Source organism: Hoplias malabaricus, chromosome 1 (genome assembly GCF_029633855.1).
Source record: "Hoplias malabaricus isolate fHopMal1 chromosome 1, fHopMal1.hap1, whole genome shotgun sequence".
NCBI lineage: Eukaryota > Metazoa > Chordata > Actinopteri > Characiformes > Erythrinidae > Hoplias > Hoplias malabaricus.
The window spans coordinates 47,571,005-47,593,625 of record NC_089800.1 but is presented as its reverse complement, the minus strand read 5'-3'; the positions used below and the strand labels follow the sequence as shown (position 1 = coordinate 47,593,625).

Here is a 22,621-nt window from a genome sequence, read left to right as displayed (position 1 = left end):
TCAATAATTAATTCATGATTGTGAGTTATAATATAACAGGTGTGTTTCTATGGTCTGTACTGTTAACTCTCCATTGTTTGCCTTTGACTGAGTTCACCTATGCTCAGAGAGATGAGATAAGGAGGGAGAAACGGACAGGCAGCTCACATAAAAAACGGAGGAGTAGCGTTCAGTACATGGGGAGGAATGCCCTGAGGGGAACTGGGAGTAGCTCAGAGATGGCTGTAGGCTGTATAATCTGTTCTACGCTAAGAGAGCAGAATTCCCTCATCTGTGAACAAGACATTGCTTAATATATCTGTGTCACTTACTCACTTGATAACAGGCCCTGGGAGAGAAGCCAGAGATAAATGGGTTGCTTGAGGACAGAGAGGAGTGAATCAGGGCAAACGTGCTCTCAAAATGTCTGCGGAAAGCTCAGGGGAGGAAAAAAGGTGAGGAACCCTTAACCAGCTGTAATTAAAATCCACTGAAGTGATTAACACAGTTTATCTGATGCTTATGGCCTTTAGGCCTTCAGCTGCCATTGCTGCATAATAAATAAACAGTCACTGTTAATGTGTGGCTTTATTTGCTGGAGCTGATTCAGAATGAAAGGTGAAATTGGTTATTGTTTTTTTTCTGTTTAGAGTCTTTTGAAGAGTTCTTCCTACATTTCATTAAATATATTCTCTAACAATACGCATTTACGTACATTATACACCAACGTGGTCCGTGTTTATTCCCAACTAATTGTAACAGACATAAGAAGATTAACACCTTCATTCACTTGAATGAATTTGCTCTCAATGTCTATTTCAGTTCATTTCTACTCGCTTAATCACCCTCACCACAAGTCAATATTGATACTAAGCTTATCACTAACAACTATCCATTACTGAAGAGACTGTTCCTTTTGATCATCCTTCAAAAGAGCTTAGGAACACAGACATAAAAAAGTCCCCTCTCTCCTCACATTGATTTATTAGTCTACTCAGGTTTTTGTAGTGTTTGCAGTGTCATATATTGAGTGCTGTGGTTTTATAGTTAGTAAAAGGCATTGATGGTGTCTCCTTTAAAGATTTATAGATTTTTTTACGATCTATTGAGTGGGTATTATAAAAACGCTTTACGTTCAGGTTTTAAGAATTCCCACTTAATAGATCCTAAAAATGTTGCAGTTCTGAAACAATAACAGGGTGATATTGTGAGTTGTAGTATCATATTTATAAATTGTATATGTCCATACTGTTGTGATAAAGAGAAATTTAAAAATTGTATTTTTTTTTGCATTACAAATGGGTTAAGACAGGATCAAACTCTTTTAGAGCTTTTTGATGGGAAATTCTTGGTTGTAGAAGAACTAAAGAAAATGGCATTATTTGCACTGCAGATATCAAAACACAGCTTCCTATCACTTTCATTTTACATGAAACATTTGTTCATATCTCAGACTCAAACAAGATGATCAGAAAATGGCTGCAATTAAAAGAAATTACACTAGTGAACAAAATAAAGGGAACACATCAGTTATTATTACATATACATTTTTATTTCTCTAATAATTCATATATATCTTTATTCTATATGGTTTCTTATAACAGTCTTTTTGACATACATAGATCAGAGATAGGCTTTATAAAGTACAATAAGAGATCTTTGTTACTTTCATAGGGCGTAAATTCTGAAGAGAGGACTAGTCTGAGGCACACATCACATCACTGGCTACTTTCATGTCTGTATGCACACACACACACACACACACACACACACACACACACACTCACTGACAGAATTAACCATGGCTTTTGGCTTCTCTACCTGGACTTGTGGCTCACTCACACACACATACACATACACACACACACACACACTCTTCATACATATCAGAAAATCCACAGACGTTCACACTCCTGAATACATTCACTCAGAGAAGTTGACAGCTTGCCACAGCACTGGAACACACAAATTGCCAAAACTCACAAAACACATATAAATACGTGTACTTTCAGTCAGAGCTAGTTTTTTTTTTCTGTGAATAAACAAAAAATAAGGAAAATTTGGACCTTTTGTAACAAGCACACTAGTATTTGGTTTCTGCTACCTTTTCATTCACATATAATATGAAAAAATAAAGGCTATGTGTGACAGCTGAGGGGCCTGAGAAACACTTGGCATCTAGTTTCATTACGAACAAAGATGCATTACATAAATGTAATTCCACAAAGGATCAGAAAGTGTCACATAGGCTCTGGACGCTGATAACAGTATCATTACATTGTACCTCACCGTCTCAGTTAAATCTGATAAGAGTGAGCTCCAAGTTTCAAAAGCACAACAGTGACACTCACATTACCCATTCCACAGAGGTGCCTGGAAAACAAATACATCCAGAATCACACTCACACACACACACACTCACACACACCTGTGCAATAAACCAAACCACATCAAGAACTTTGACTTTTTTTTTTCAGGCCCTCTCTCAAAGCTTACTCATAATAAAAATAAATCCAGCCTCTCACCCTCTCTGAGGAGTTCCAAAATCAAACTATAAGCAGCTGCAAAGTAGTATTTGGATATTCCTGTAACAGCAATAAATCTGATATATGAAACAATGTTTGGCTTCATAAACAAGAATAAATATAAATGCTACATGAAACTTCAAGTTAATATTAAACTAAAATGTAAATTTAATGAGAGATATGCTTTGTTTACTGTACTTTAACCAGAAAACCCAGCATGAGCAGAGTGAGATACTGTTGTTTATTTTACTATACATACATTTTTTTTTCTTTCACTTATGTGGAACTGATATTAAAGAGTGCCGCAAACATAACTATCCATTATTAAAATGGATATCTTTAAAAATTAAAAAGGTGACGGAAAACCATTTAGGACAATTTTTCTACCCACTCACACGAACAACGAACACTGCTACATTTAGGTATGGTCAGAAATAAAGCAGTTGGTTTGCCGTAAGTGAATGTCCAGCTCAGCCGCAGTACGAGCAGAGAATCCTTTGGCGGATGAAGAGAGGTGTGTGTGCTAGTGTGTGTTGGAGGGGTGTCCCCACTTCTGCGGTTGTGCTACATGTCCAGCAGAGGGCGAGGGGTCCCCAACATGGCTCACACGGCGTTGGTGATGATGATGTCCCTGTGTGGACCTCCACTGCCTGCCGGCTCAGGAGTGATGCTCTTCAGGAGACGCTGAGAGTGGAAAGAGTCACACCATGACATGCTATATATACTCCCCAATTCCATACAGTCTATATGAGGAAACTAATCTCCAAAAACTGTTGTTTTTATTAAAATGTTTGCGATTTATTCTAAGAGATACAGAGATGTATGGATAGTAATTAAGAAAACAAAAATTATAATTCAAATGTCCTAAGGCCTCGTGGGAAAAAAAACATAAACACACTTAATCTTATTAATAAAAATGATTCAAATTCTATTTATTTCTTCTGGCTGGAAATGACAACTGAAATAGTGTAATCCAAATTCTCAAAGGGTGTGGTATGCTGCCAGAAGTGGCCCCTGCACTGGTATAAAGACACTACACAAGACTAGTATTGATGGACACCAGACAAACAGAACCTAAAGATTTTGGTCATTGATTCTGTGGTGGGAGGAGATTAACATTGTTTTTTAGCATTCAACCTTCAGGAAACAATTCCCATGGTGTTAAGAAAGTAATGCTTTGGGGTTGTTTTTCAGTCAATGGGCTAAGCCACCCTGTCAACGTTAATGGTATCATAAGAAAAAAAAACAGATTCCATTAAAATTCAGGAGGAAAACATCAGTCAGTCTGCAGAAGAACTTGGCCTTGTTCAGCAATCGACATTGCCACAAGACCATGATCCAAAACATACAGCCGAAATGAACACGATGTAGTTAATAATATAATATTATCAACATTTTGGAGTGGCTCATAATCGCATTGTGAGTCACTAGAAGGAACTAAAGATCAGAATGATGGCAAAAAGTGTTCCAATCTCAAAGACCTGGAGTTTTTGCAAGAGAGGAGTGGTTGCAAAAAACAAACAAAAAAAAGGCTTTGCCACTGATTACAGACATTTGGATCCTGTCATTTCTCGTATAAATTTGAAAAGGAATTGACAATTTTATCATAAAAATGTAATCATCTGTAGCACAATATCCCAAGCACATTTCCAGCCAGGAGAAACATATTAGTCAAATAGAAATTAGTTGTTGTTTTTTTTAATTAAAATTAAATTAACTGAATTAAACATCATTTGAATTTGAATAATTTAAGTCAAATTTAAATTTGAAAGATTAAAGTCAGATGGGAAATAGAATGAAACACACAGTTCCTTATCAATTTACCAGGAATTCTATAATTTTCTAAGAAATATTTTGCAGTGCTCAAAAAGAATGTTGCTTTTGAGTTCTCAAGTTTCCAGGAATGTTGCTCCCAACACGAAGCTTATCTGAACTGAAGCTGGAATTCTGAGTGTACAGATTAATCAGTATCAGAAAAATCTTTAAGAACTTCCACTTTTATTACTAAATAAGTGTGAAAGACAAACTCATAGTGTTATTTAATATAATTTGTAAATCAACTAAAATTCTTAGAGATGTATTCTGTAACATCTGAATAACAGTTCAATAAAACTCTCTCCGGTGCATTAGTTCTCCTTCATGAAGTCAGTATGGTCAACATCATATTTATAATTTCAATAAAGTTTAAGGGGGGACACTGTGTAACCTAACAAAGTGAGGTACTCTTAACCAAGAGAGAGTCACTTAGCAATTAAGAGCCAAAAGATTAATCCGCTAAACTACTGATACTATAGTATATTGTGCAAAAGGAGGCAGTAAGCATTTAAGTGTTAGAATAAATCCAAACAATAGCACATTCTGAAATTTTTTTTGTCGAGTTCGCTTTCGCTTAAACAAAGTTAGAGGTCTTCCCAACAAAGTCCTATATTCATAGTTACAATATGATATACCTAGCGTCAGCTCCTCAGTTCTTCATTTATTCAACATCATTCATTAAAATTTAGTTAGGAGCTGCTACCAGAACCAGAACTGAATATATCTGGTGTTGACATGTCCACATATCCTTCTGAACAAGACATTATTTGTTCTAAGTACTTATCTGTACTTATTTTAATAGTATAATGCTTCTAATGGCAAAAACACACTTACTGTTGAGATAAATCATTTTAAAACATATTTTGTTTGTGTGTGTGTGTGTGTGAATCTATGATTTGTTGATTTCTGGAATTTGAGCAGTGTGATGTGTGATAAATCATCTCATGCCATCCGGCTGGAGAATCAATAGTATTTATGTTCCGATTAACTTTAGTGGTATCACAGTGCTGAACAGTTCAAATAACTTACAACTATCATTTTACTTAATAGGGCCCCAAAATATGTATTAGATAAACATTTTAAATTTGATAAAGTAAGAAAAATGATGAATTATGAATTAAATCTTATTATAGTTATGTGTGCACAGGGGGCAAAATATTTTTGTTAAAAATGTAGGCTTAATTAATCATCAGAAATGTTAGATCATAAATCTGATTTAAGGTTTAATTGTTGCTTGAAAACTCTTAGCAAACTTGTGTCAAACCACTACAAATGCTGAAATGCATCAGACAAAACCAACAGATTTTAGATTTAGACAATATCACTTTACTCCTTTTGCCTGCCAGATGAGTACAAGACAGAGCTTGTGCGCAGTGTAAATATTGTGGAGACAGCTGGGCTTTATTAACATTGAAGAACCCACAATGTAAGTGGGCATCTCTAGTGTTCAGTGAGCCGCATCAGTTACGTGGCTACTCGCTGACCTCGCTGCACACTGTGAGTGTCTGTCCTCACCACCTGGTAAACATCTCTAACACAGAACACACACCCAGCTGACACGCGCCCTCAGCGCCATTGTGTGTTTAATTCAGAAGCAAACACACGGCTGCCTGTCCCTGGCTGACAGCTCCATCAAAGCCAGTCAAACGAGATGAGAAGCAGGACGATGGCGGCATCTGGACCACGCTGACGTCCGTTTTCACGTCTCACGCAGGCCAAGTTGATAACGTGACCAAAGCCATGAGTGTGTCTGTGCTGAGTGTGTTTATCTAATTTACTTGTGCCGCTTATTTGTATCACGTGTGCTGCTTGTGTACAGTGACAGATGGGATTAGGAGTTGTTTTTTCTGGCTCTGGTTTACCTGTTTGAAGGTCCCTTTGGTGGTGAGCAGGTGGTAGACCATGTAGGAAGGCACACAGATGAAAGAGGAGACCCCAATGCAATAGCCCAGGACAGTGGTCCAGAATGGGTACACATAGTCAAACAGTCTCACTTCGGGAGGGAAGGCCAGGAAGCTGCCAATAATGAACTGCCAACAAAACATAAACATTATGTACTCTTAAAACCAGTTATGATAATTTCTGGGAAATTAATTCATTTTTAATAAAATAAGATTACCTGTTATAAAGAGAAGATAATTATGGCCAGCAATTTTGTGGACTTAGGCATGCTAATTAAAGTTTTTGAACGTTTAAATTTGACAGCTTTAAATATAGGACCTAAGGTAAAACTCAGCCATATATAAAAAAAGGTCTAGTTACTAATGCTATACCTATGTCCTGATCATCATTAAATGTATTTCTTCATCATAATGCTTCAGATAAAGGTTCAGATGATTTATGGATGGTACTATGGGCCATTTAGTAACAGGTATGTAGTTAAAATGTTTCCTTTTACATGAGCACGATAGAGAGACTGACCAGTAGGAAGCAGGGGCAAATGGCCACCCAGCAGACCCTCCAGAACAGGCCAGGGGAGAACCCCAGCATCAACTGCACATCATTACAGAAACGTGTGGTCCCTGTACACACATGCATACACAGAATGAGGCCACATACAATATTAAAAATCTGAATTTTCTAGATTGCTTGGCTGGTACTTCATATTTACCATAAAACCAGGAGACAGCAATGACCTCCAGGAAGACCACAGTGATGACAGCAGGGCCTGTTGCATACTCTTCAAACAGCTTCACCACAAATGCCCCTCCCTACACCATCAGTAATAGCAAGGGGTGCACATTTTAAACTTGTGAAGATGAAAATCACAAAAATGCATAATGGCATAAGTTTTTTTTTTGTCCTATGCACAGCTTTATGGCTGTAGATGCTAATATGGCTAACAGTAAATTGAAGCCAGTGACCAATATTTAGTATAATTTTATTTTACATAAGAATAGTTGAAGGCAGATTTATTGTAACTTGTTGGCAATATTAGATTTATTGATTAATATTTTAAATAAGAAATTATCCCAAATTTTAGTCATCGCTAGTTCCTCCCACTAGCTAGGTATCCCCAGGCACATGATGCTACCAAGCTAGTAGGATTTAGGCTCGCACATACTTCCTCCAAGATATGTGAAGCCAGTCACCAGCTTTTTCTAAGTGTCACCATTGTATTTTAATCTGAACATGTGTTGAGGAGAAGTCTAATCACACAACTTTGTTAGCCAGTTAAAATGTTAGCTAACCTGTATTAGCCACCATTGTGCTGAGTAAAGAGGGAACAGGAAGGTGATCTTCCGTACCTTTAGGATTTCTGGCCAAAGACAGCAGTAGAATCACTGCTTGGGAGCTCCTTTAACCAGATTTAACCTTAGCTATGATAACCTCGTCATCATTTTCACATTCAATGCACATTTCAGCTCAATTCAGTGCTTGCAGATGAACTTGAGATACACTCACGTAGGTGAGTGTGGACAGAGCTCCCAGGTAACAGACACACACCAGACCGAGCACAAACCACTCCCTCTTTCGGGCCAGCAGGTGAGGGAACTCGTCCAACATGGCAGTGATCACTCCTTCCAGCCCTGCAAACTGCAGACAAAAAACCCAAAACAGGAGAGATTTAAAAAGTTGGTAAAGTGCGATGAAGCCAGTTACACAATACAGATGTTGCACTGTGCTTAAAGATAACCTTTACATCCACAGAAATAGCTAAGTGCATTCTGACAAGCCCAATGCAGTGAGCTGAAACAAAAACCAGACCTACCCATAATCTCATTAGCACGTTGTGATAAACACATGCTGTCATTCCGGCTGTTTACCATAGGAACTGTTGAATAGGATACTATAGGGAAGGAGCATCTACTAGTGACACACTGATGGCTGAAAGACTAACAGCACAAGAACAGCAATGAGTGTGAAAAAAGGGATTCATAATACTACCCACTGTGCTTTTAGACGATCAGCTAAACAGTAAGCAGAAACCTTCTTAGTCTTTATACACGCTTGTATTAAGCTGGGATAGAAGGGCTAGGTTCATTAGTTAGAGTGTGAGAAAGGGAGAGAAAAACTGACTGTGCTGTCCAATCCCAGCATGATGATCATGAGGAAAAAGATGATGGCGAAGAAGGTTGCAGCAGGCATGTTAGCGATGGCTTCAGCATAGATGATGAAAAGTAGACTGGGGCCTAGAAAGCAAGACAATCATGTAAAAAACTTATCTATATAATATATAGAATATAAAAAGTCGAACATTCTTAATCAGATTTAATTAAGCTTTACAAGTTGTGCCTGTTTGTTTATTTATACAGTAGTTCACAAATCACTGTGTGCAGTCACACAGGGAGAACACACCAAACTCTTCACAAACAGTCATCCAGAGTGGGACTTGAACCCACAACCTCCAGGTCCCTTGTTAATTATTATTTTATTTATTTGTAAATGTTTGTTTTTATATTATTATTATTATTATTATTATTATTATTATTATTATTATTATTATTTATACACATTTTTAATGTGCCACTTGGCCTTTAAACAGTATTGACAAACTGATAAGTACGGTACAAAGTTCATATTAATAACATATTGCTAATTAGTATATTCAGAAATAAGTGCTGTTGTTTTTTGTTTGTTTGTTTGTTTTGGTTTAATATTCAAGAGATTTGTGCCTTCCAGTGACAGTGATGCAGTGATATCTCACCCGCATCCTTAGCTACCGTCTCCACTCCCTGTTGCCGCATCTCAGCCATGTAGCCTAGCACAGTGAAGATCACAAAGCCTGAGACAAAACTGGTCAGACAGTTCACTGAGCTCGTCACCAAGGCATCTCTGAGACACCCACAAAGAGATAAAGATACAGAGAGTGAAAAACACTGGTGAGATCATATTCAGATAATATCACTGCATATGCTTTTGTGTAATTCATGTACTGTTACATACACATGCAGACATTTGTTCTAAAATTCTGATTTAAAAACAAATCCAATTTGCTCTGCAATGTGAACAAATGCATTGATCAAATAATGTGACAGGTCTCGTACTTATAGCAGTTGTTGTGAAAGGGATTGTAGCTGGCAAAGGCCAGGAGCACGCCAAAGCCTGGGCCTAAAGAGAAGAAGATCTGGGCAGCTGCATCAATCCAAACCTGACACACACAAATGGAAAAAAAATAAGAACAAATATAGCTGCTTTGTGAAAACACCAGTTGGAAAAGTGCTCTGTTACATTGAACTGCATACAGCTGCAAGCAGTGATTATAAGGGTCCAAGCAGACTTTGTTGTCTAAGTAATAATATCAAAATAAATTCAGCAACTCAAGCTCAGAGTGGCAATCTAGGGGGCGGAGCAAGTTTGTCGGCATATTTAATAAACAATCATACAAACAAATACATAAATAACCCACCCCTAATAAATAAGACACAATGAGAACAAGCAAATATGTGTAAAGCTAAGAATAAAAGGAGAACAATAACAATGTGGTAGAAAATAATATGTTTGTAATGAACCAACCCTTAACCCACTATGACTACCACTGATGAATAGAAATATAAATGGAGTGCAAAACATAAACATAGTAATGTCTTTTGTCTCCCTCACCGTAGTGCTGAGGAGCTTCTCCCAGTCAGGTTGAAGATAGAAGACCACCCCTCTCCATGCTCCAGGAAGGGTGGCCCCTCGCACTAGCAGGATCAACAGTACTAGATATGGGAACGTTGCTGTCACCCATACTACCTGCCAGAGCAATGAATTAAAAAGTGCTCAGAGTAAAGAAAGTAAGTTGATGAACAGAGCCAGTGCTTTTCATTTTATTATTTTCTCTGCTCTAATTTCCACCTCTAACCCATTGCTTCTTCTACCTTCTCACCTTGCCAGAGGTCTTCACCCCTTTCCAGATGCTGAAGTAGACAATGGTGAAGATAAAGAGCAGACAGAGGGCCAGCTGCCAGCTCACAGCTCCCAACTGGTGAAGACCTGGGGACAGGTGAACCTGCAACACTTGCCGTCTGAGAGACATGGGATGAAATGTGTATTTAAATACAGAGAGGCAGTAAGGACAGAATGAAAGAGCTGCAGACACTGGGGGAGAAACAAAAGGAAACACTTAAGAAAAGAAACACTGTGCCACTTCAGTTAAGTAAAGGAAACTGGAAGCTGATGGTGATTTAGAGCGCTGAGCGAAGGGGCGATGGGCGAGGGGTTAAACTCACAGAGCAGACACACAGATAGAGCACAAAAAGAAGGAGATTTATATGGAAAACAGGAAATTCCAGCAGCAGACAGGGCAAGATGAGTTCTTTGGCTCTCTCGTTTAAACAAACCTAAACCTCAGAAAGCTTCCCAATCTCCCCCTAAAGAGCAGATGTAAATTAAAAAAAAACACATGGTCCATGTCATGAGATAAAGAGATAAACAAACAAGTGGCTTGGTCATGTTCAAATGTGGACATCTATACCAGTCACCAAATACTTCTTTGTGACACATGTGAAAGTATCTAATCTCATTTGTGTTGTTCCAGACTCTGGATCATGGTGGAATTAATTGAAACATTTCTTTCAGTTTCAAATGTCAGCCCATCATTGAAATTTAATACATTCATTCATTCCTTCATTCATTATCTGTAACCACTTATCATTAAATAAAAACTGAAATTCCATCTAAATATTGCTAAATAAAGTTGTGCCTGAGCAGGGTGCACTAGGATCAGCACTGGGCAACACTGGACTAGCCCTCCTTCCCTCACTCTCTGCCCTCTATTTCTAGGCTCCTGGCACTTACATGCACTTACGTATAGAACTCCTCGGCAGGTGAGATGGAGGTGTTGGTCCAGGAGACGTTGCGGTCAGTGGACAGATAGTGGGTGCAGTTTGCTGTGTTCCAGGCATTGGTGCACGTGGTCCAGGGCAGAGTTGTGCGGAAGGAGGAAAGGAAGTAGTAGAGCGCCCAGGCCATTATGGTGTTGTAGTAGAAGGCGATATACAGAGCAATAATGCAGATGGCAAACCCTATGCCTAACAAAGAGAAAAAAAAGGAAGCTCATCTTCTTGCAAATGCCTCACTCTGTTTCAAGCACGCTCCAGCTTCAGAGAAGGATGCCTGATGGCATTTAAGAACCAAGTTGAATTTTGCCCATCAAACCAAGTTCCTTAGCAGCTGGCATTTTGAGAGGGAAATGTGACAATTTCCATAACAGAGGGCCCATCTTGCAACGGCTATCAACAAAGCGGCACTGCAGAGCACTGTAGGCACTGGATAGAGGTTTTGGGACAGAGGTCAATGAGAGAAAGTGAGAGAGACAGCATTATCTCACCACTCCCATCCCCTTCTGTGAAGTACAAGTCAGCCCTCTGCGAACTGTCCATCTCTTGCCTACCTTTCCAACTTCAAATGGGGAAAAATGTTTGTGTAGTCTTTTAAATGACAATAATAATTATAAAAAAAACTACAAATCAAAACCTCATATTATGAGACATATCATAATAATCATAATAATCATAATGTACTTACGGTATTTATTTTGATCTATGTTTAGTTCACTGAGCCACAAACTTAAAGAAATTGTTTGAAGAAGGCATACATTTTCACTGTCAACTGTCCTTGTATGTGATAAAATATCCAGGGCATGAATCCAAATATTTTTATCTGCAATAATGTTTGAATGTATGCAGACAATTCTGACTTTAGTATAGCAGTGATTCTCAGATAACAGAAAAAAAATCACATAATCAGGAATGACATAAGCACATCTATTTATAATTACAGTTTAAGGCAATTCTGTGAAATTCAGGCCCAGTTTGCAAATGTTTGTTGTACTTACAAGCTTACAATGTTTGTTTTCTACTTTAGATTCACAGCTCCACCACAAGGACACTGGCCCAAAAAAATAAGCAAACTTTTTATGCCATGGAGTTATGGAGAAAATGTGTAAATAAAGATTTTGCTATTCTGTTATTTTAAAAAATTTAGAGTGTCCTCCTCAGAAGCCTGTTTTGTGGCTCAGAGGGCAGTCACTGTTACCCTTGAAGATGGGGCAGATGTGCTTCCAGATGGAGATGCAGCCGCTGCGATGGAACTGGCCCAGCGCCAGCTCCATGTAGAAGAGGGGCACACCCCCAAACACAGCCATCAACAGGTAGGGCAGCAGAAAGGCCCCTGCGAGGAATAGGAGAAAAGGGGAACACGCAGATGGGTTTAAACCACAGATAAGTTTCAATTTACTGTTATTTTTGCAACCTTCATCACAATCATTCATCATTTCTGTATGAACATGTATGTTTATTATTTTAAAAGCACAAAGCGTAATTTTCTTGTTCAAGCTCAGAAATGCCCAAATGTACATGAACACATGTTGGTATGCCTCGCCAACCCAAAGTGGCGAGTGATGGAGAAAGAAAAGCTCACACTCTTTGATTAGAGCTTTATTCGTGTGTGTGTTTTTTTTTTGTTTTGTTTTTTTTTGACATGAGCTTAAAGATAGCGGTTGATTGAGTAGCAGTGAGCCACGTTATTAAACAATAAGAAAGAGATTGAAGTCCCTCTCATGAAAGCCACAATTAATAGTGCTGCTAGTAGCAAGGATGTCCCAAGCTGCTCTATCTCTCCCTAACCCCCACCCTTCCTTTGCATGGTGGAACAGGAAATTACAAAGATTTTATTATTTCAAATTCAAAAGAAAGGAGGCTGAAGCTTGTTTGGTGTGAGAAGGAGAGCAGTGGAGTACAAAGCGGAGAGAGTGGAGCGGAGTTCCCTGTACAAACATACAGTCTGTTTGTTCTTTCTAAGCACACAGAATCCAATTGATCATGTATCAGAAAAGAAAAACAAATCTTTCTGACAAGTTGTTGGAGCCATTAAGACTTGTGAGGTTTTTTCACTGCTTATGGTTTTTGCTTTCAACTGGGACTCTGTATTACAATAGGTGGAATGTCGTGTGTGAAACTGTAACATATGTTTTAATGCTCTCTGTTTTAACGGCAACGCTACTTAGTAATAAATGCCTATGTGCCCTGACCTCACCTCCTCCATTCTGGTAGCATATGTATGGAAAACGCCACACGTTTCCCAGGTCCACTGCGTAACCAATGACCGACAGAAGGAAGTCCATTTTTTTGCTCCAGGTCTCGCGAGGTGGGTCCAGGCTGGTCTGCTGGACTACCAGTGTTCGGAAGCCCTGTGGGGCACTGGGCCTGTCTCCCCCGGCCCCAGTGCCCTCTCTGGGACTCTGAGGGGACGTGCTGGGGTAACCATTAGAGACCTGTCCCGTCCCTGGCATTACTTTCTGGTTCTTCTCAGCAACCAGCCGACCGTTCTCCTGTGACTCCTCAGCTTTGTTTTTGCTATCCCGGTCCTCCCGGTTCATGGTTACCAGCTGGTTCATCTCCATGGTGAAAAAGGGATGAGGGTTAGGGGTGAGACACTGGCTGAGATGGAGGTCCTCTGGTAGTCACTGATATGGCGCCCATGGAGTGACCCAGACTCAGGAGAAAAAGTGGCTGTGAGTGGAGGGAGGGACGGACGTTTCCTGCGAGAGAATGTCAGCGAGAAAAAGAGCACACGGTGTTGGAGCTGGTGCCCTCACCCTGCTCCAATGAGCTGATGCATAAGAAGAATACTTCGAGCCCAGCTGCAGAGCAAAAAATAGAAGAGTTTTAGGTGTTGCCACAGGACGTTTACATTTAGATTTTATTTTTACACGGATACACGGCAAACATGCAATCTACTTGTGACGTGCTTTACTGCCTTGAGTCCAAACGAATTACATTTAACAAGAACCATGCTGAGTGGAACAGACACTCCCACCTTCCTGCCAAACACGGGGTTAAAAAGTGTAAAAGACTAAGCAAAATCTGCACAGGCCCCAGCAAAACTGAGCCTGTGGGAGCTGCCAGAACACATTTATTTACTTTATTCCTCCTTGACATTGTTGTTGGTGCTGAAATTACAATGCAAGACATCAGTCCTCTTGGTGTTTGTCTTTAGACAAAACATTAAGGTGAAATTTGTCAGATGTATCTGAAACAACAGCCCCTCATTAGAAAAAAAATAAAAAAATAAAAACCAGCAACATTTGAGAAGCTGAGAAATTACAAAGGTTCAAATAAATGGCAGAAAAGCAAAAGATTTATGTAACGGTTCAAAAATAAATTTTGAAGAACATTTTAAATATTATGTTCTGTAATGATTCCAAAACGATACGTCAGGATTTAAGTATGACACCAAAAAATTATATTTCAGCATGTAACATGGAGTCTGGAAGAACTTTTGAAGAAAAATATATATGTTGCCATTATTTATGCAACTAACACACAAGTTGCTTTTAATTATTTTCCTAACTTAATAAGAATCCGTTTTCCAAAAGAAATAACTTTTTTTGGAAGGAAAATGTAATGAGTGAAATCCGTCTTGACATCAATCCTCCCTTAAAACGTTAGAAATATTAGTAACAGAGATTGTGTTAATTGTTTTTTAAGAAGCTAATGGAAGGTTTTGCCTTCCAATGTCCTTTTTACCCTATTATGTGCTGTAAATGATTAATTGTGCTCTAACTAAACCTGAAGTAAGTGACATAGTGAAGGTGAAATGTGATCTGCGCTGTTACAAAAATAAAAAGCAGAGCCAGAAATCTGGGCTATTGCAAACATCCACAGAAATGAAACCTAATGAATATACTACTTTGAAGCGAGCCAGTCTTAGCAGATGTTCCCATGGGCTTTAACACATCTGGACGAGTGATACTGGTGTGATACTGAAGATTAAAAGCAACATGAACTTAAAATTGAGTTTTTTCTTTCTGCTTGGAAGGAACGCTGGTCTCTTCCCAGAGCGCCAATATGACCCACAACCAGAACCAATTTTTTAGACATGTTTGTCAGTCTGATGGAAGCACTATTTTGGCATTTAGTTGCTATTAATGAGTTTTGTTGCTGGAGTAAAAAAAATAAATAAAGAATTGCAGCTATAGCCAAATCTTATAACTAACATCAGTCTGTCAGGTTCATTTTTTATGGTCAATAGACTGATAGCAAAATTTTTTTTTTTCATGGAATGACTAGGAATACTGTTAAAAGTTTTGGAATGTAAACATGCACTTGACATTTGAAATAAACAGAAATAAGTAATCTGATCAATTTGGGTCTTTTTACATTTTTTTGTTTAAACAAGTTTTTTTTGGGAAATAAATTAAAGACTTGAAAAGAATGAAAAAAAAATCTATAATGCTTTGCAATAGAAAAATAATAAGAAAAGTAAATAAAACAATACAGAAGGGAAATATACAGTGGTTGTGCCTGTAAAATAATAGCAAGCCTCTTGCTCGCTTTTTTTTTGGGCCATATTTATATACATAAAAAAACGTTGATCTTCTAATGACCACGGTAATGACATAATGATATAATTGGTGCCAGTTGCTGCAGAGAATTTTTCTAAATTGTTTCTAAACAGCTGAAGTACATGCAATTTCAGAGACTAAAGAACTTCCCTTCAGTCAAAACTAAAATCAAGACCCAGGGCTCAAAAGTTACTCACATCATCAATGTCAATTCACAGAAAGCATCACAACACAGCAAATGCAAACACAAGAAAATGCCCATATCCCAGTGTTGCCAAGCCATGTTCATGTATACACACACACACACCATCTAAAGTGCAGCCCTACCGTGCAGCAGTTCAGCAGGTTTGTGGGGGTCTGTACTGGGCTCCTGCTCACCATCCCTGAGAACTAGTGAGTAGGACACACCCCCTTCACCCCTGCTCTCTCTCTCTCTCTCTCTCTCTCTCTCTCTCTCTCAGACACAGTCACATTCCCTGTCTGCCTCATTGATCCCTCTGTGCTCTCTGGCTCCAGCTCCTACTGTGTAAATGTTTCATTATGAACCCAGGTGATGTACTATGTACTCCACCACTCCTATACTTGCGTATATACAAAGCAACACAGACACCCCCTACCTGGACTGAACATTAGTTACATAGCAAAAGAAATAGCCATATTAAGTTTAAGGCACAAGCACTGAGATAAATATGTGAGATGTTATAGAAGTAAACTATACAAATTACACTGATCTAGCAAACCTTTTATTTGCTGTTCATCTGCACACTCAGTTCCACCCCCAGTTTAGTCACTGCCAGTTCCTATCCACAGTTTACAATTCTCCCAGTCCTTCCCCTCTCAGACTCCTGACCTGCAGAAGGCAGAGGCATTGCCCAGGATTAAACCCACGTCTTTGCCTGATGATCTTAGGACATAATAAAATATATATCAACATGTTTTCAACAGGCAATCGCTCTTTATCTTGAGTTCAAACTGTGTATTGAACCAGCAGTGTATGACCACCTTGTGGGTGTGGAGTCTGAGAAGAGAAATTTCATGTCACTGAGGCGATCAGTGTTTAAATGTAGACCAGACACTGCATATTTTATGATGATGAAGACATTCACTGCCTTATTCATTATGACATGTCCTGAACGCTAAATACTTCAAAAGAAGTGATTAAACCTTAAGGCAGGTTTAAATGATAATAATTACATTATTTACATATTTTTAAGTTTAAAAATATTGTTGCTGCAGACATTTAATACTTTGCCTGAATGATGGGTTGAGAGTATGGTGATAGTAATCTATATTGCACAGGTTATTTCATGAATAAAATAATGCATTAGAACAGCAAAGGACAAGAGGCTTTCATTAAGTTCTCTGTAGAAGGATAAAGTAAAACATGAATATTTTTATATTTTACTTTTTCTATGTAATCACCCTCACCTCTACACATTTGTTAGATCTAAAAAACGTTTATAAATTCACTGAAAAAAATACATTTAATAAAAAAACAAAAAATAATATTAATATCATTTTATTGCTATCATGTGAAAATCAAAATTTGGGAACAGATATAAATCACTGAGGGCTAGGTCAGGGCTGAAGGGTGGATGACTAATTTCTTGTGAAAATCTGCTGTCACACACAGAGTGATGCTCAAATTCTTTCAACATACTTGTGTTACTCATAAAGGTTTAGTTTGTATGGCAATTGCAATAATACTAACGATAAAAATGAGGTGAAGTTAACGTTATATACCCTCAGTAAATGTCCTTTCTAGAACCATGATAAAATGACATGACATGAATTTACACAAGAACTGATGAGGTTCACAATCACCACTTAAACACAACCCTTCCCTTTATAGTATGCTCTAAAAATAGACCTTTAAATGGTTCTTGTTTTGGATGTAGAGTTATAGGGCAAGACCTTTAGCTTATGACCTTTTCATTATGTGTAGGTTCTGTAAGCTTTTAAAATACTTCTTTATATCCAGGATACATTCTTCATTAAATCAAAAGTAGCTTTTCTTTGTCTATATTATTATGAGTGTATTTCCCTCTTTGGTCTTTTTTCTGTTATCATAAATCAGTGCAATCAGCTTGGAAGGTGGAGGTTATGTACACCACTCCTTAGTGATTAAATATGTGAAGAACAGTAGTTCAACAAGTTTACAGAATTCAAATGAAAATGCCAGAAATCAGGTTCAACTTTACTACACATATCATACACAGTCAAAGCATAAATCTAAAAATTGTCCAGGTGAAGTAAACAGCACTAAATTATTAATAAGACTAAATTAATTTACTTAATTTTCACACTGGCCATTAAGAACAAGTTATTTATTTTTCTGAGGATGTTTCTGAGGAGATTAGATCATAAAATAACCCACTTAAATAAGGAAGGCAAATAGCAAAGGGAAGTGACAAAGCATCTCTTTCCAAAATGCTGTTAAAAGGAGACATGTTATGAGAACACTTCTTGAGTGCATAAGCATAATTTGGGGATCTGGAACTCTATTTCTTAAGTGAAGCCTGACCAATTCAAATGGTGAAAATGAGAGCATAGAAATAACAGAATCAGAATGAATTGATCAGAAATGAAACAGCCCCTTGTGATTTGCTTGTGGGCGCCTTGTGTTTGAGGGTAAAGAGAGGCTCTTCTCAACTGTGGCTGAAACTGGTTGTTCTGAACAGAACTGTTAAGAGAGGTAACTGTGTTAACTTGTGGAAAAAGGGGGTATAATAAATAATACTATATATATATATATATATAAAGAGAGAGAGAGAGAGAGAAAGAAAGGAAGAGAGAAAGAAAGGGGGAGAGTGAGAGTGAGAGAGAGAGAGAAAGAAAAGGGGAGAGTGAGAGAGAGAGAGAGAGAGAGACAGAGAGAGAGAGAGAAAATGGAACTCTTCTCAACAGTCATTGCGGAAGTTGAAAACAATGGAAAACATTTAAAAAAATGAAGCAGTTGAATAAGTGACCTGTAAGACTGAAGGTTTGAAAAACAAGGTGCTTCAAAAAAAAGACAAAAGCTGAAAAATGAAAAATGTTTGATGACAGGAAATTTAAATATATGATGGGACATTTGCACACTATTGTAGCACACACACACATACACTGCAACTGTAAAGACAGTCTTTGTTATCTACCATCTGTACTGCGAGGCATATATGTACCCAGAAGCTCTTCCTTTCTGTGCTAATGTCTTTCCCTCATGCAAAATATTGCAGTGTTAACTTAATTTACAAGACACACAGGAACCTGGACTCGAAGGTGAAGTAATAAGGGTGAGAACACATAATCTAATGTCACTGACACACTAATGAATTTGGTCTCTCTACAGCCTGGGACCATTTGGCATGGTCACTAATCTCTGACCTTTGTGACATGTGGGTGAATTTTCCAGCGTCTGTCCAGCAGGACAGGGGGTATAGATCAAGGGAACGAGGGATAGAGGAATGAAAAAAGTAAAGATGAGCAAAGACCTGAAAGCTGCCAGAAATGAAAGAAGTTGAGAGAGTTAATTTTTGCCTTACTTGCCTTTACATGAGAACAGTTCCACAGCTCTCTTTCTTCCTTTTTCTCCAGTCCCTCTCTCTCACTCTTGGTTGCTTTGGCCTCTTCTGCTAACCTGACTTTAACCTAAGTTTGTCAAATCACTACTTCCTGCCATATCAGCTCTCAGCTTAGGCTTAATCTTTGTGAGAAGTGTTGCTCTGTACATTCGTATGTGTATAGAAGCAAGTCTCATTTGTATCTGAATTATGTATCTGATTTTTTTTTTTTAATTTAAGTCTTCAGATTTCAACCTCTGAATATTTTGCTTCTGAATTGCTTCTAATTATGCATCTGAATATAACTGCTCTTGAATTGAACTCGTGAATTTTCAAGAACACGTTTTCACTTTTATTATTCAATGTTAATAAATTCAGATAAACAAATCAAACTTAGAAAATTCAAACAATATATTTGTTTGCTCAAATTCGATAGGCCAAATTCAGAAGCCAAAATACATTCATTATCTGTAACCCTTGTCCAGTTCAGGGTCGCGGTGGGTCCAGAGCCTACCTGGAATCATTGGGCGCAAATCAGGAATACACCCTGGAGGGGCGCCAGTCCTTCACAGGGCAACACACACACACACACGGACACTTTTGAGTCACTGATCCACCTACCAACTGTGGGAGGAAACCGGAACACCTGGAGGAAACTCACGCAGACACAGGGAGAACACACCAACTCCTCACAGACAGTCACCTGAAGCAGGACTCGAACTCACAACATCCAAGCCCCTGGAGCTGTGTGACTGCGACACTACCTGCTGCGCCACCAAAACCATAACCTGCTGAGTTACAAAATTCAGATACACATCCGTGATACAAAGGATAAACAATCGATTCATTAGAATTTTCTCTTTCACCTTAAATGGTGCACTAGTTGCATTCTGTCACCGCTAGATGGCGAAATACGAACACGACTTCCATACCGTGGAAAAACTACACGTTTAGCTTCCTTCCGCGGATATTATCTCTTTATTTTCAAAGTGTTTGAAAAATCTCAAAGGCTCACTCAAGACACAATATAACAGACTATTAATATCCTGAAGATGAAGAAATTCTTCTGTGGAAATTTTGTAATGGCCCTGTGAATATAGCATGTGTCATGATGAATATGTGGAAACATGAACTTTGGAGTAAATGTCATATGGCGTTTTTATTTTTTAATTGTCAGATTATCAAGAATCTGAAATTGATTTCACAGAAGGTGTAATACAAGTAGAATATCCCAAAGTGCAGAGTTTAATTCATAAAGTTGTGTTTGTTTAAACACTGAATGTCGGTGTGTATATTAACAATGTCTGGTTATTTCTAATATTATTATAAATATTTATATAGAAATGTGTGTTTTATAGATTATTTATTTGTTGTAACAATGCTTCTTGGCAATAAATCTTATACCGTTGAAAAGCCTGTTTATTTCCATTTTCAATGGTGCCACATTTGTAAGGAACATGCATTTGTGGGATGAGCAGTAGAGCTGAGTATGTGGGTTGCACCCATGAAAAATTTGTCAAATCCTCTCTGCCAAAGCCAATTACATTGTACATCCTATGCTTGTATGCTAGTAATTTCTTCAGTTTTATTTGTTTAAGCTCCATCTCTCAGTGCTGTTGAAATGAAAGTCAATTGTCCATATGTTTAAATATGTTCAAAAAGACAAAGGCTTTCAAGGGGTGTTCTAATTTTCACACGACTGTATCCCCACATTTCATGTTTCCACAGATTCTGTCATATCACATGCTATGTTCACAGGGCCATTACAAAACATTTCCACAGTAAAATTTCTTCATCTTCAGGATATCAACAGTCTGTTAAATTGTGTCTTTAGTGAGCCTTTGAGATTTTTGAGACACTTTGAAAATAAAGAGATAATATTCGTGGAAGGAAGCTAAACCACAGTATGGAAGTTGTATTCATATCTAGTGGTGACAGAATGCAACTAGTGCACCATTTAAGGTGAAACAGAATATCCTAATGAATCGACTGCTTATCCTTTGTATCACGGATGTGTATCTGAAATTTTTAACTTGTATTTTGGCGTCCATGGGCGGCACGGTGGCGCAGCAGGTAGTGTTGCAGTCACACAGCTCCAAGAACCTGGAGTTTGTGGGTTCGAGTCACTGCTCCGGGTGACTGTCTGTGAGGAGTTTGGTGTGTTCTCTCTGTGTCCGCGTGGGTTTCCTCCGGGTGACTGTCTGTGAGGAGTGTGGTGTGTTCTCCCTGTGTCCGTGTGGGTTTCCTCCGGGTGCTCCGGTTTCCTCCCATGGTCCAAAAAACACACGTTGGTAGGTGGATTGGCGACTTAAGAGTGTCCGTAGGTGTGTGTGTCTGTGTGTTGCCCTGTGAAGGACTGGTGCCCCCTCCAGGGTGTATTCCTGATTTGCGCCCAATGATTCCAGGTAGACCCTGGACCCACGGCGACCCTGAACTGGATAAGCACTTACAGATAATGAATGAATGAATGAATTTGAGCAACTTCGAAAAATATTGAGCTTGATTTTGAGTTCAATTCAAGAGCAGTTATATTCAGATGCATAATTGTGAAGCAAAATATTCAGAGGTGTAAATCTGAAGACTTAAATTCAAAAACAATAAAATTCAGATACATAATTTCAGTGCAAAAAAAATTCAGTGCTTCAGATTCAAAGGTGGTAATATTTCAAAGTCTGATGAGACAGATTTGCTTCCATAGCATGATGTTTCCTGCACTCTAACCCCATAAGAAAAGGATTACGGGTGCCTCACAGTGTTTTACTGTTAAAGCGTCCTAACAGAACCATGTAATGCATACACTACTACAGAATAAAGAATTTAGGAAAAGAAATAAAAAAAGAACATTATGAAGTTTAATTGAAATAAATCTAACTAATAATTCTCAAAAAAAACTTTAAAAATTAAAGTTTCTAATCACCTAAAACACATTAAAATGGAGGTGCATCCTACCTGAGAAACTCAAGAGTTCACTTTTGGAGTCCTAGGCGAAAGCACTTCAAGGCTCTGTCAGCATCTGTTCAAGGGTACCGTGGAGAGAAGTCCATACAGGACAGACACTTAAAGCTGGCAGTCAAACATGCACATAGTGAGGCACCAAGAACACTTGCTTAGGCAAAGTTCCATTGCTTCTAATTCCAGAGTTTTTCTAGCTTGTCTGACGGCTCTGATCAAACATTGTCTCTCAGACGTATGCAAGAGTGAGTCTGGCTGGTTACCATGTCCTTGTGTGTCGGTGTGGTTGATGATGTCAGACTTACTAGATGCTACAACTCTCTGCCAAGTCTCAAAAAGAATAACACACAACACTTGTCTCTCAAAAACTTACACTGACTCTTTCTCAAGTAGGAACCCTTGGAAAACCCATAAAAGATAAACAAAAACACAAACAACCACATACACCATGTGGAGACCGGCAAGTCATTCCAATCTGCCTTGGCTACTAGGTTAATCCCCAAACAGCTGAGAAGCAGGGGGGAGGAGCAGGAGGA

At 38.5% G+C, this 22,621-nt stretch overlaps 1 protein-coding gene across 1 annotated transcript; it reads right to left on the bottom strand.

The window, feature by feature from the left end:
* Positions 1-1,587: 1,587 nt before the first annotated feature.
* On the bottom strand, positions 1,588-15,969 carry slc6a4a (solute carrier family 6 member 4a). Its single transcript, XM_066678615.1, has 14 exons — positions 15,919-15,969; positions 13,281-13,887; positions 12,282-12,416; positions 11,053-11,275; positions 10,132-10,270; positions 9,864-9,998; positions 9,308-9,411; positions 8,968-9,095; positions 8,340-8,452; positions 7,725-7,856; positions 6,931-7,030; positions 6,741-6,841; positions 6,182-6,349; positions 1,588-3,188 (listed from the first exon to the last, which is right to left on the bottom strand). Exons 2-14 carry the CDS (start codon positions 13,645-13,647, stop codon positions 3,108-3,110), a joined length of 1,926 nt encoding a protein of 641 aa, XP_066534712.1. The 5' UTR covers positions 13,648-13,887; positions 15,919-15,969; the 3' UTR covers positions 1,588-3,107.
* Between the last annotated feature and the right edge of the window lie 6,652 nt (positions 15,970-22,621).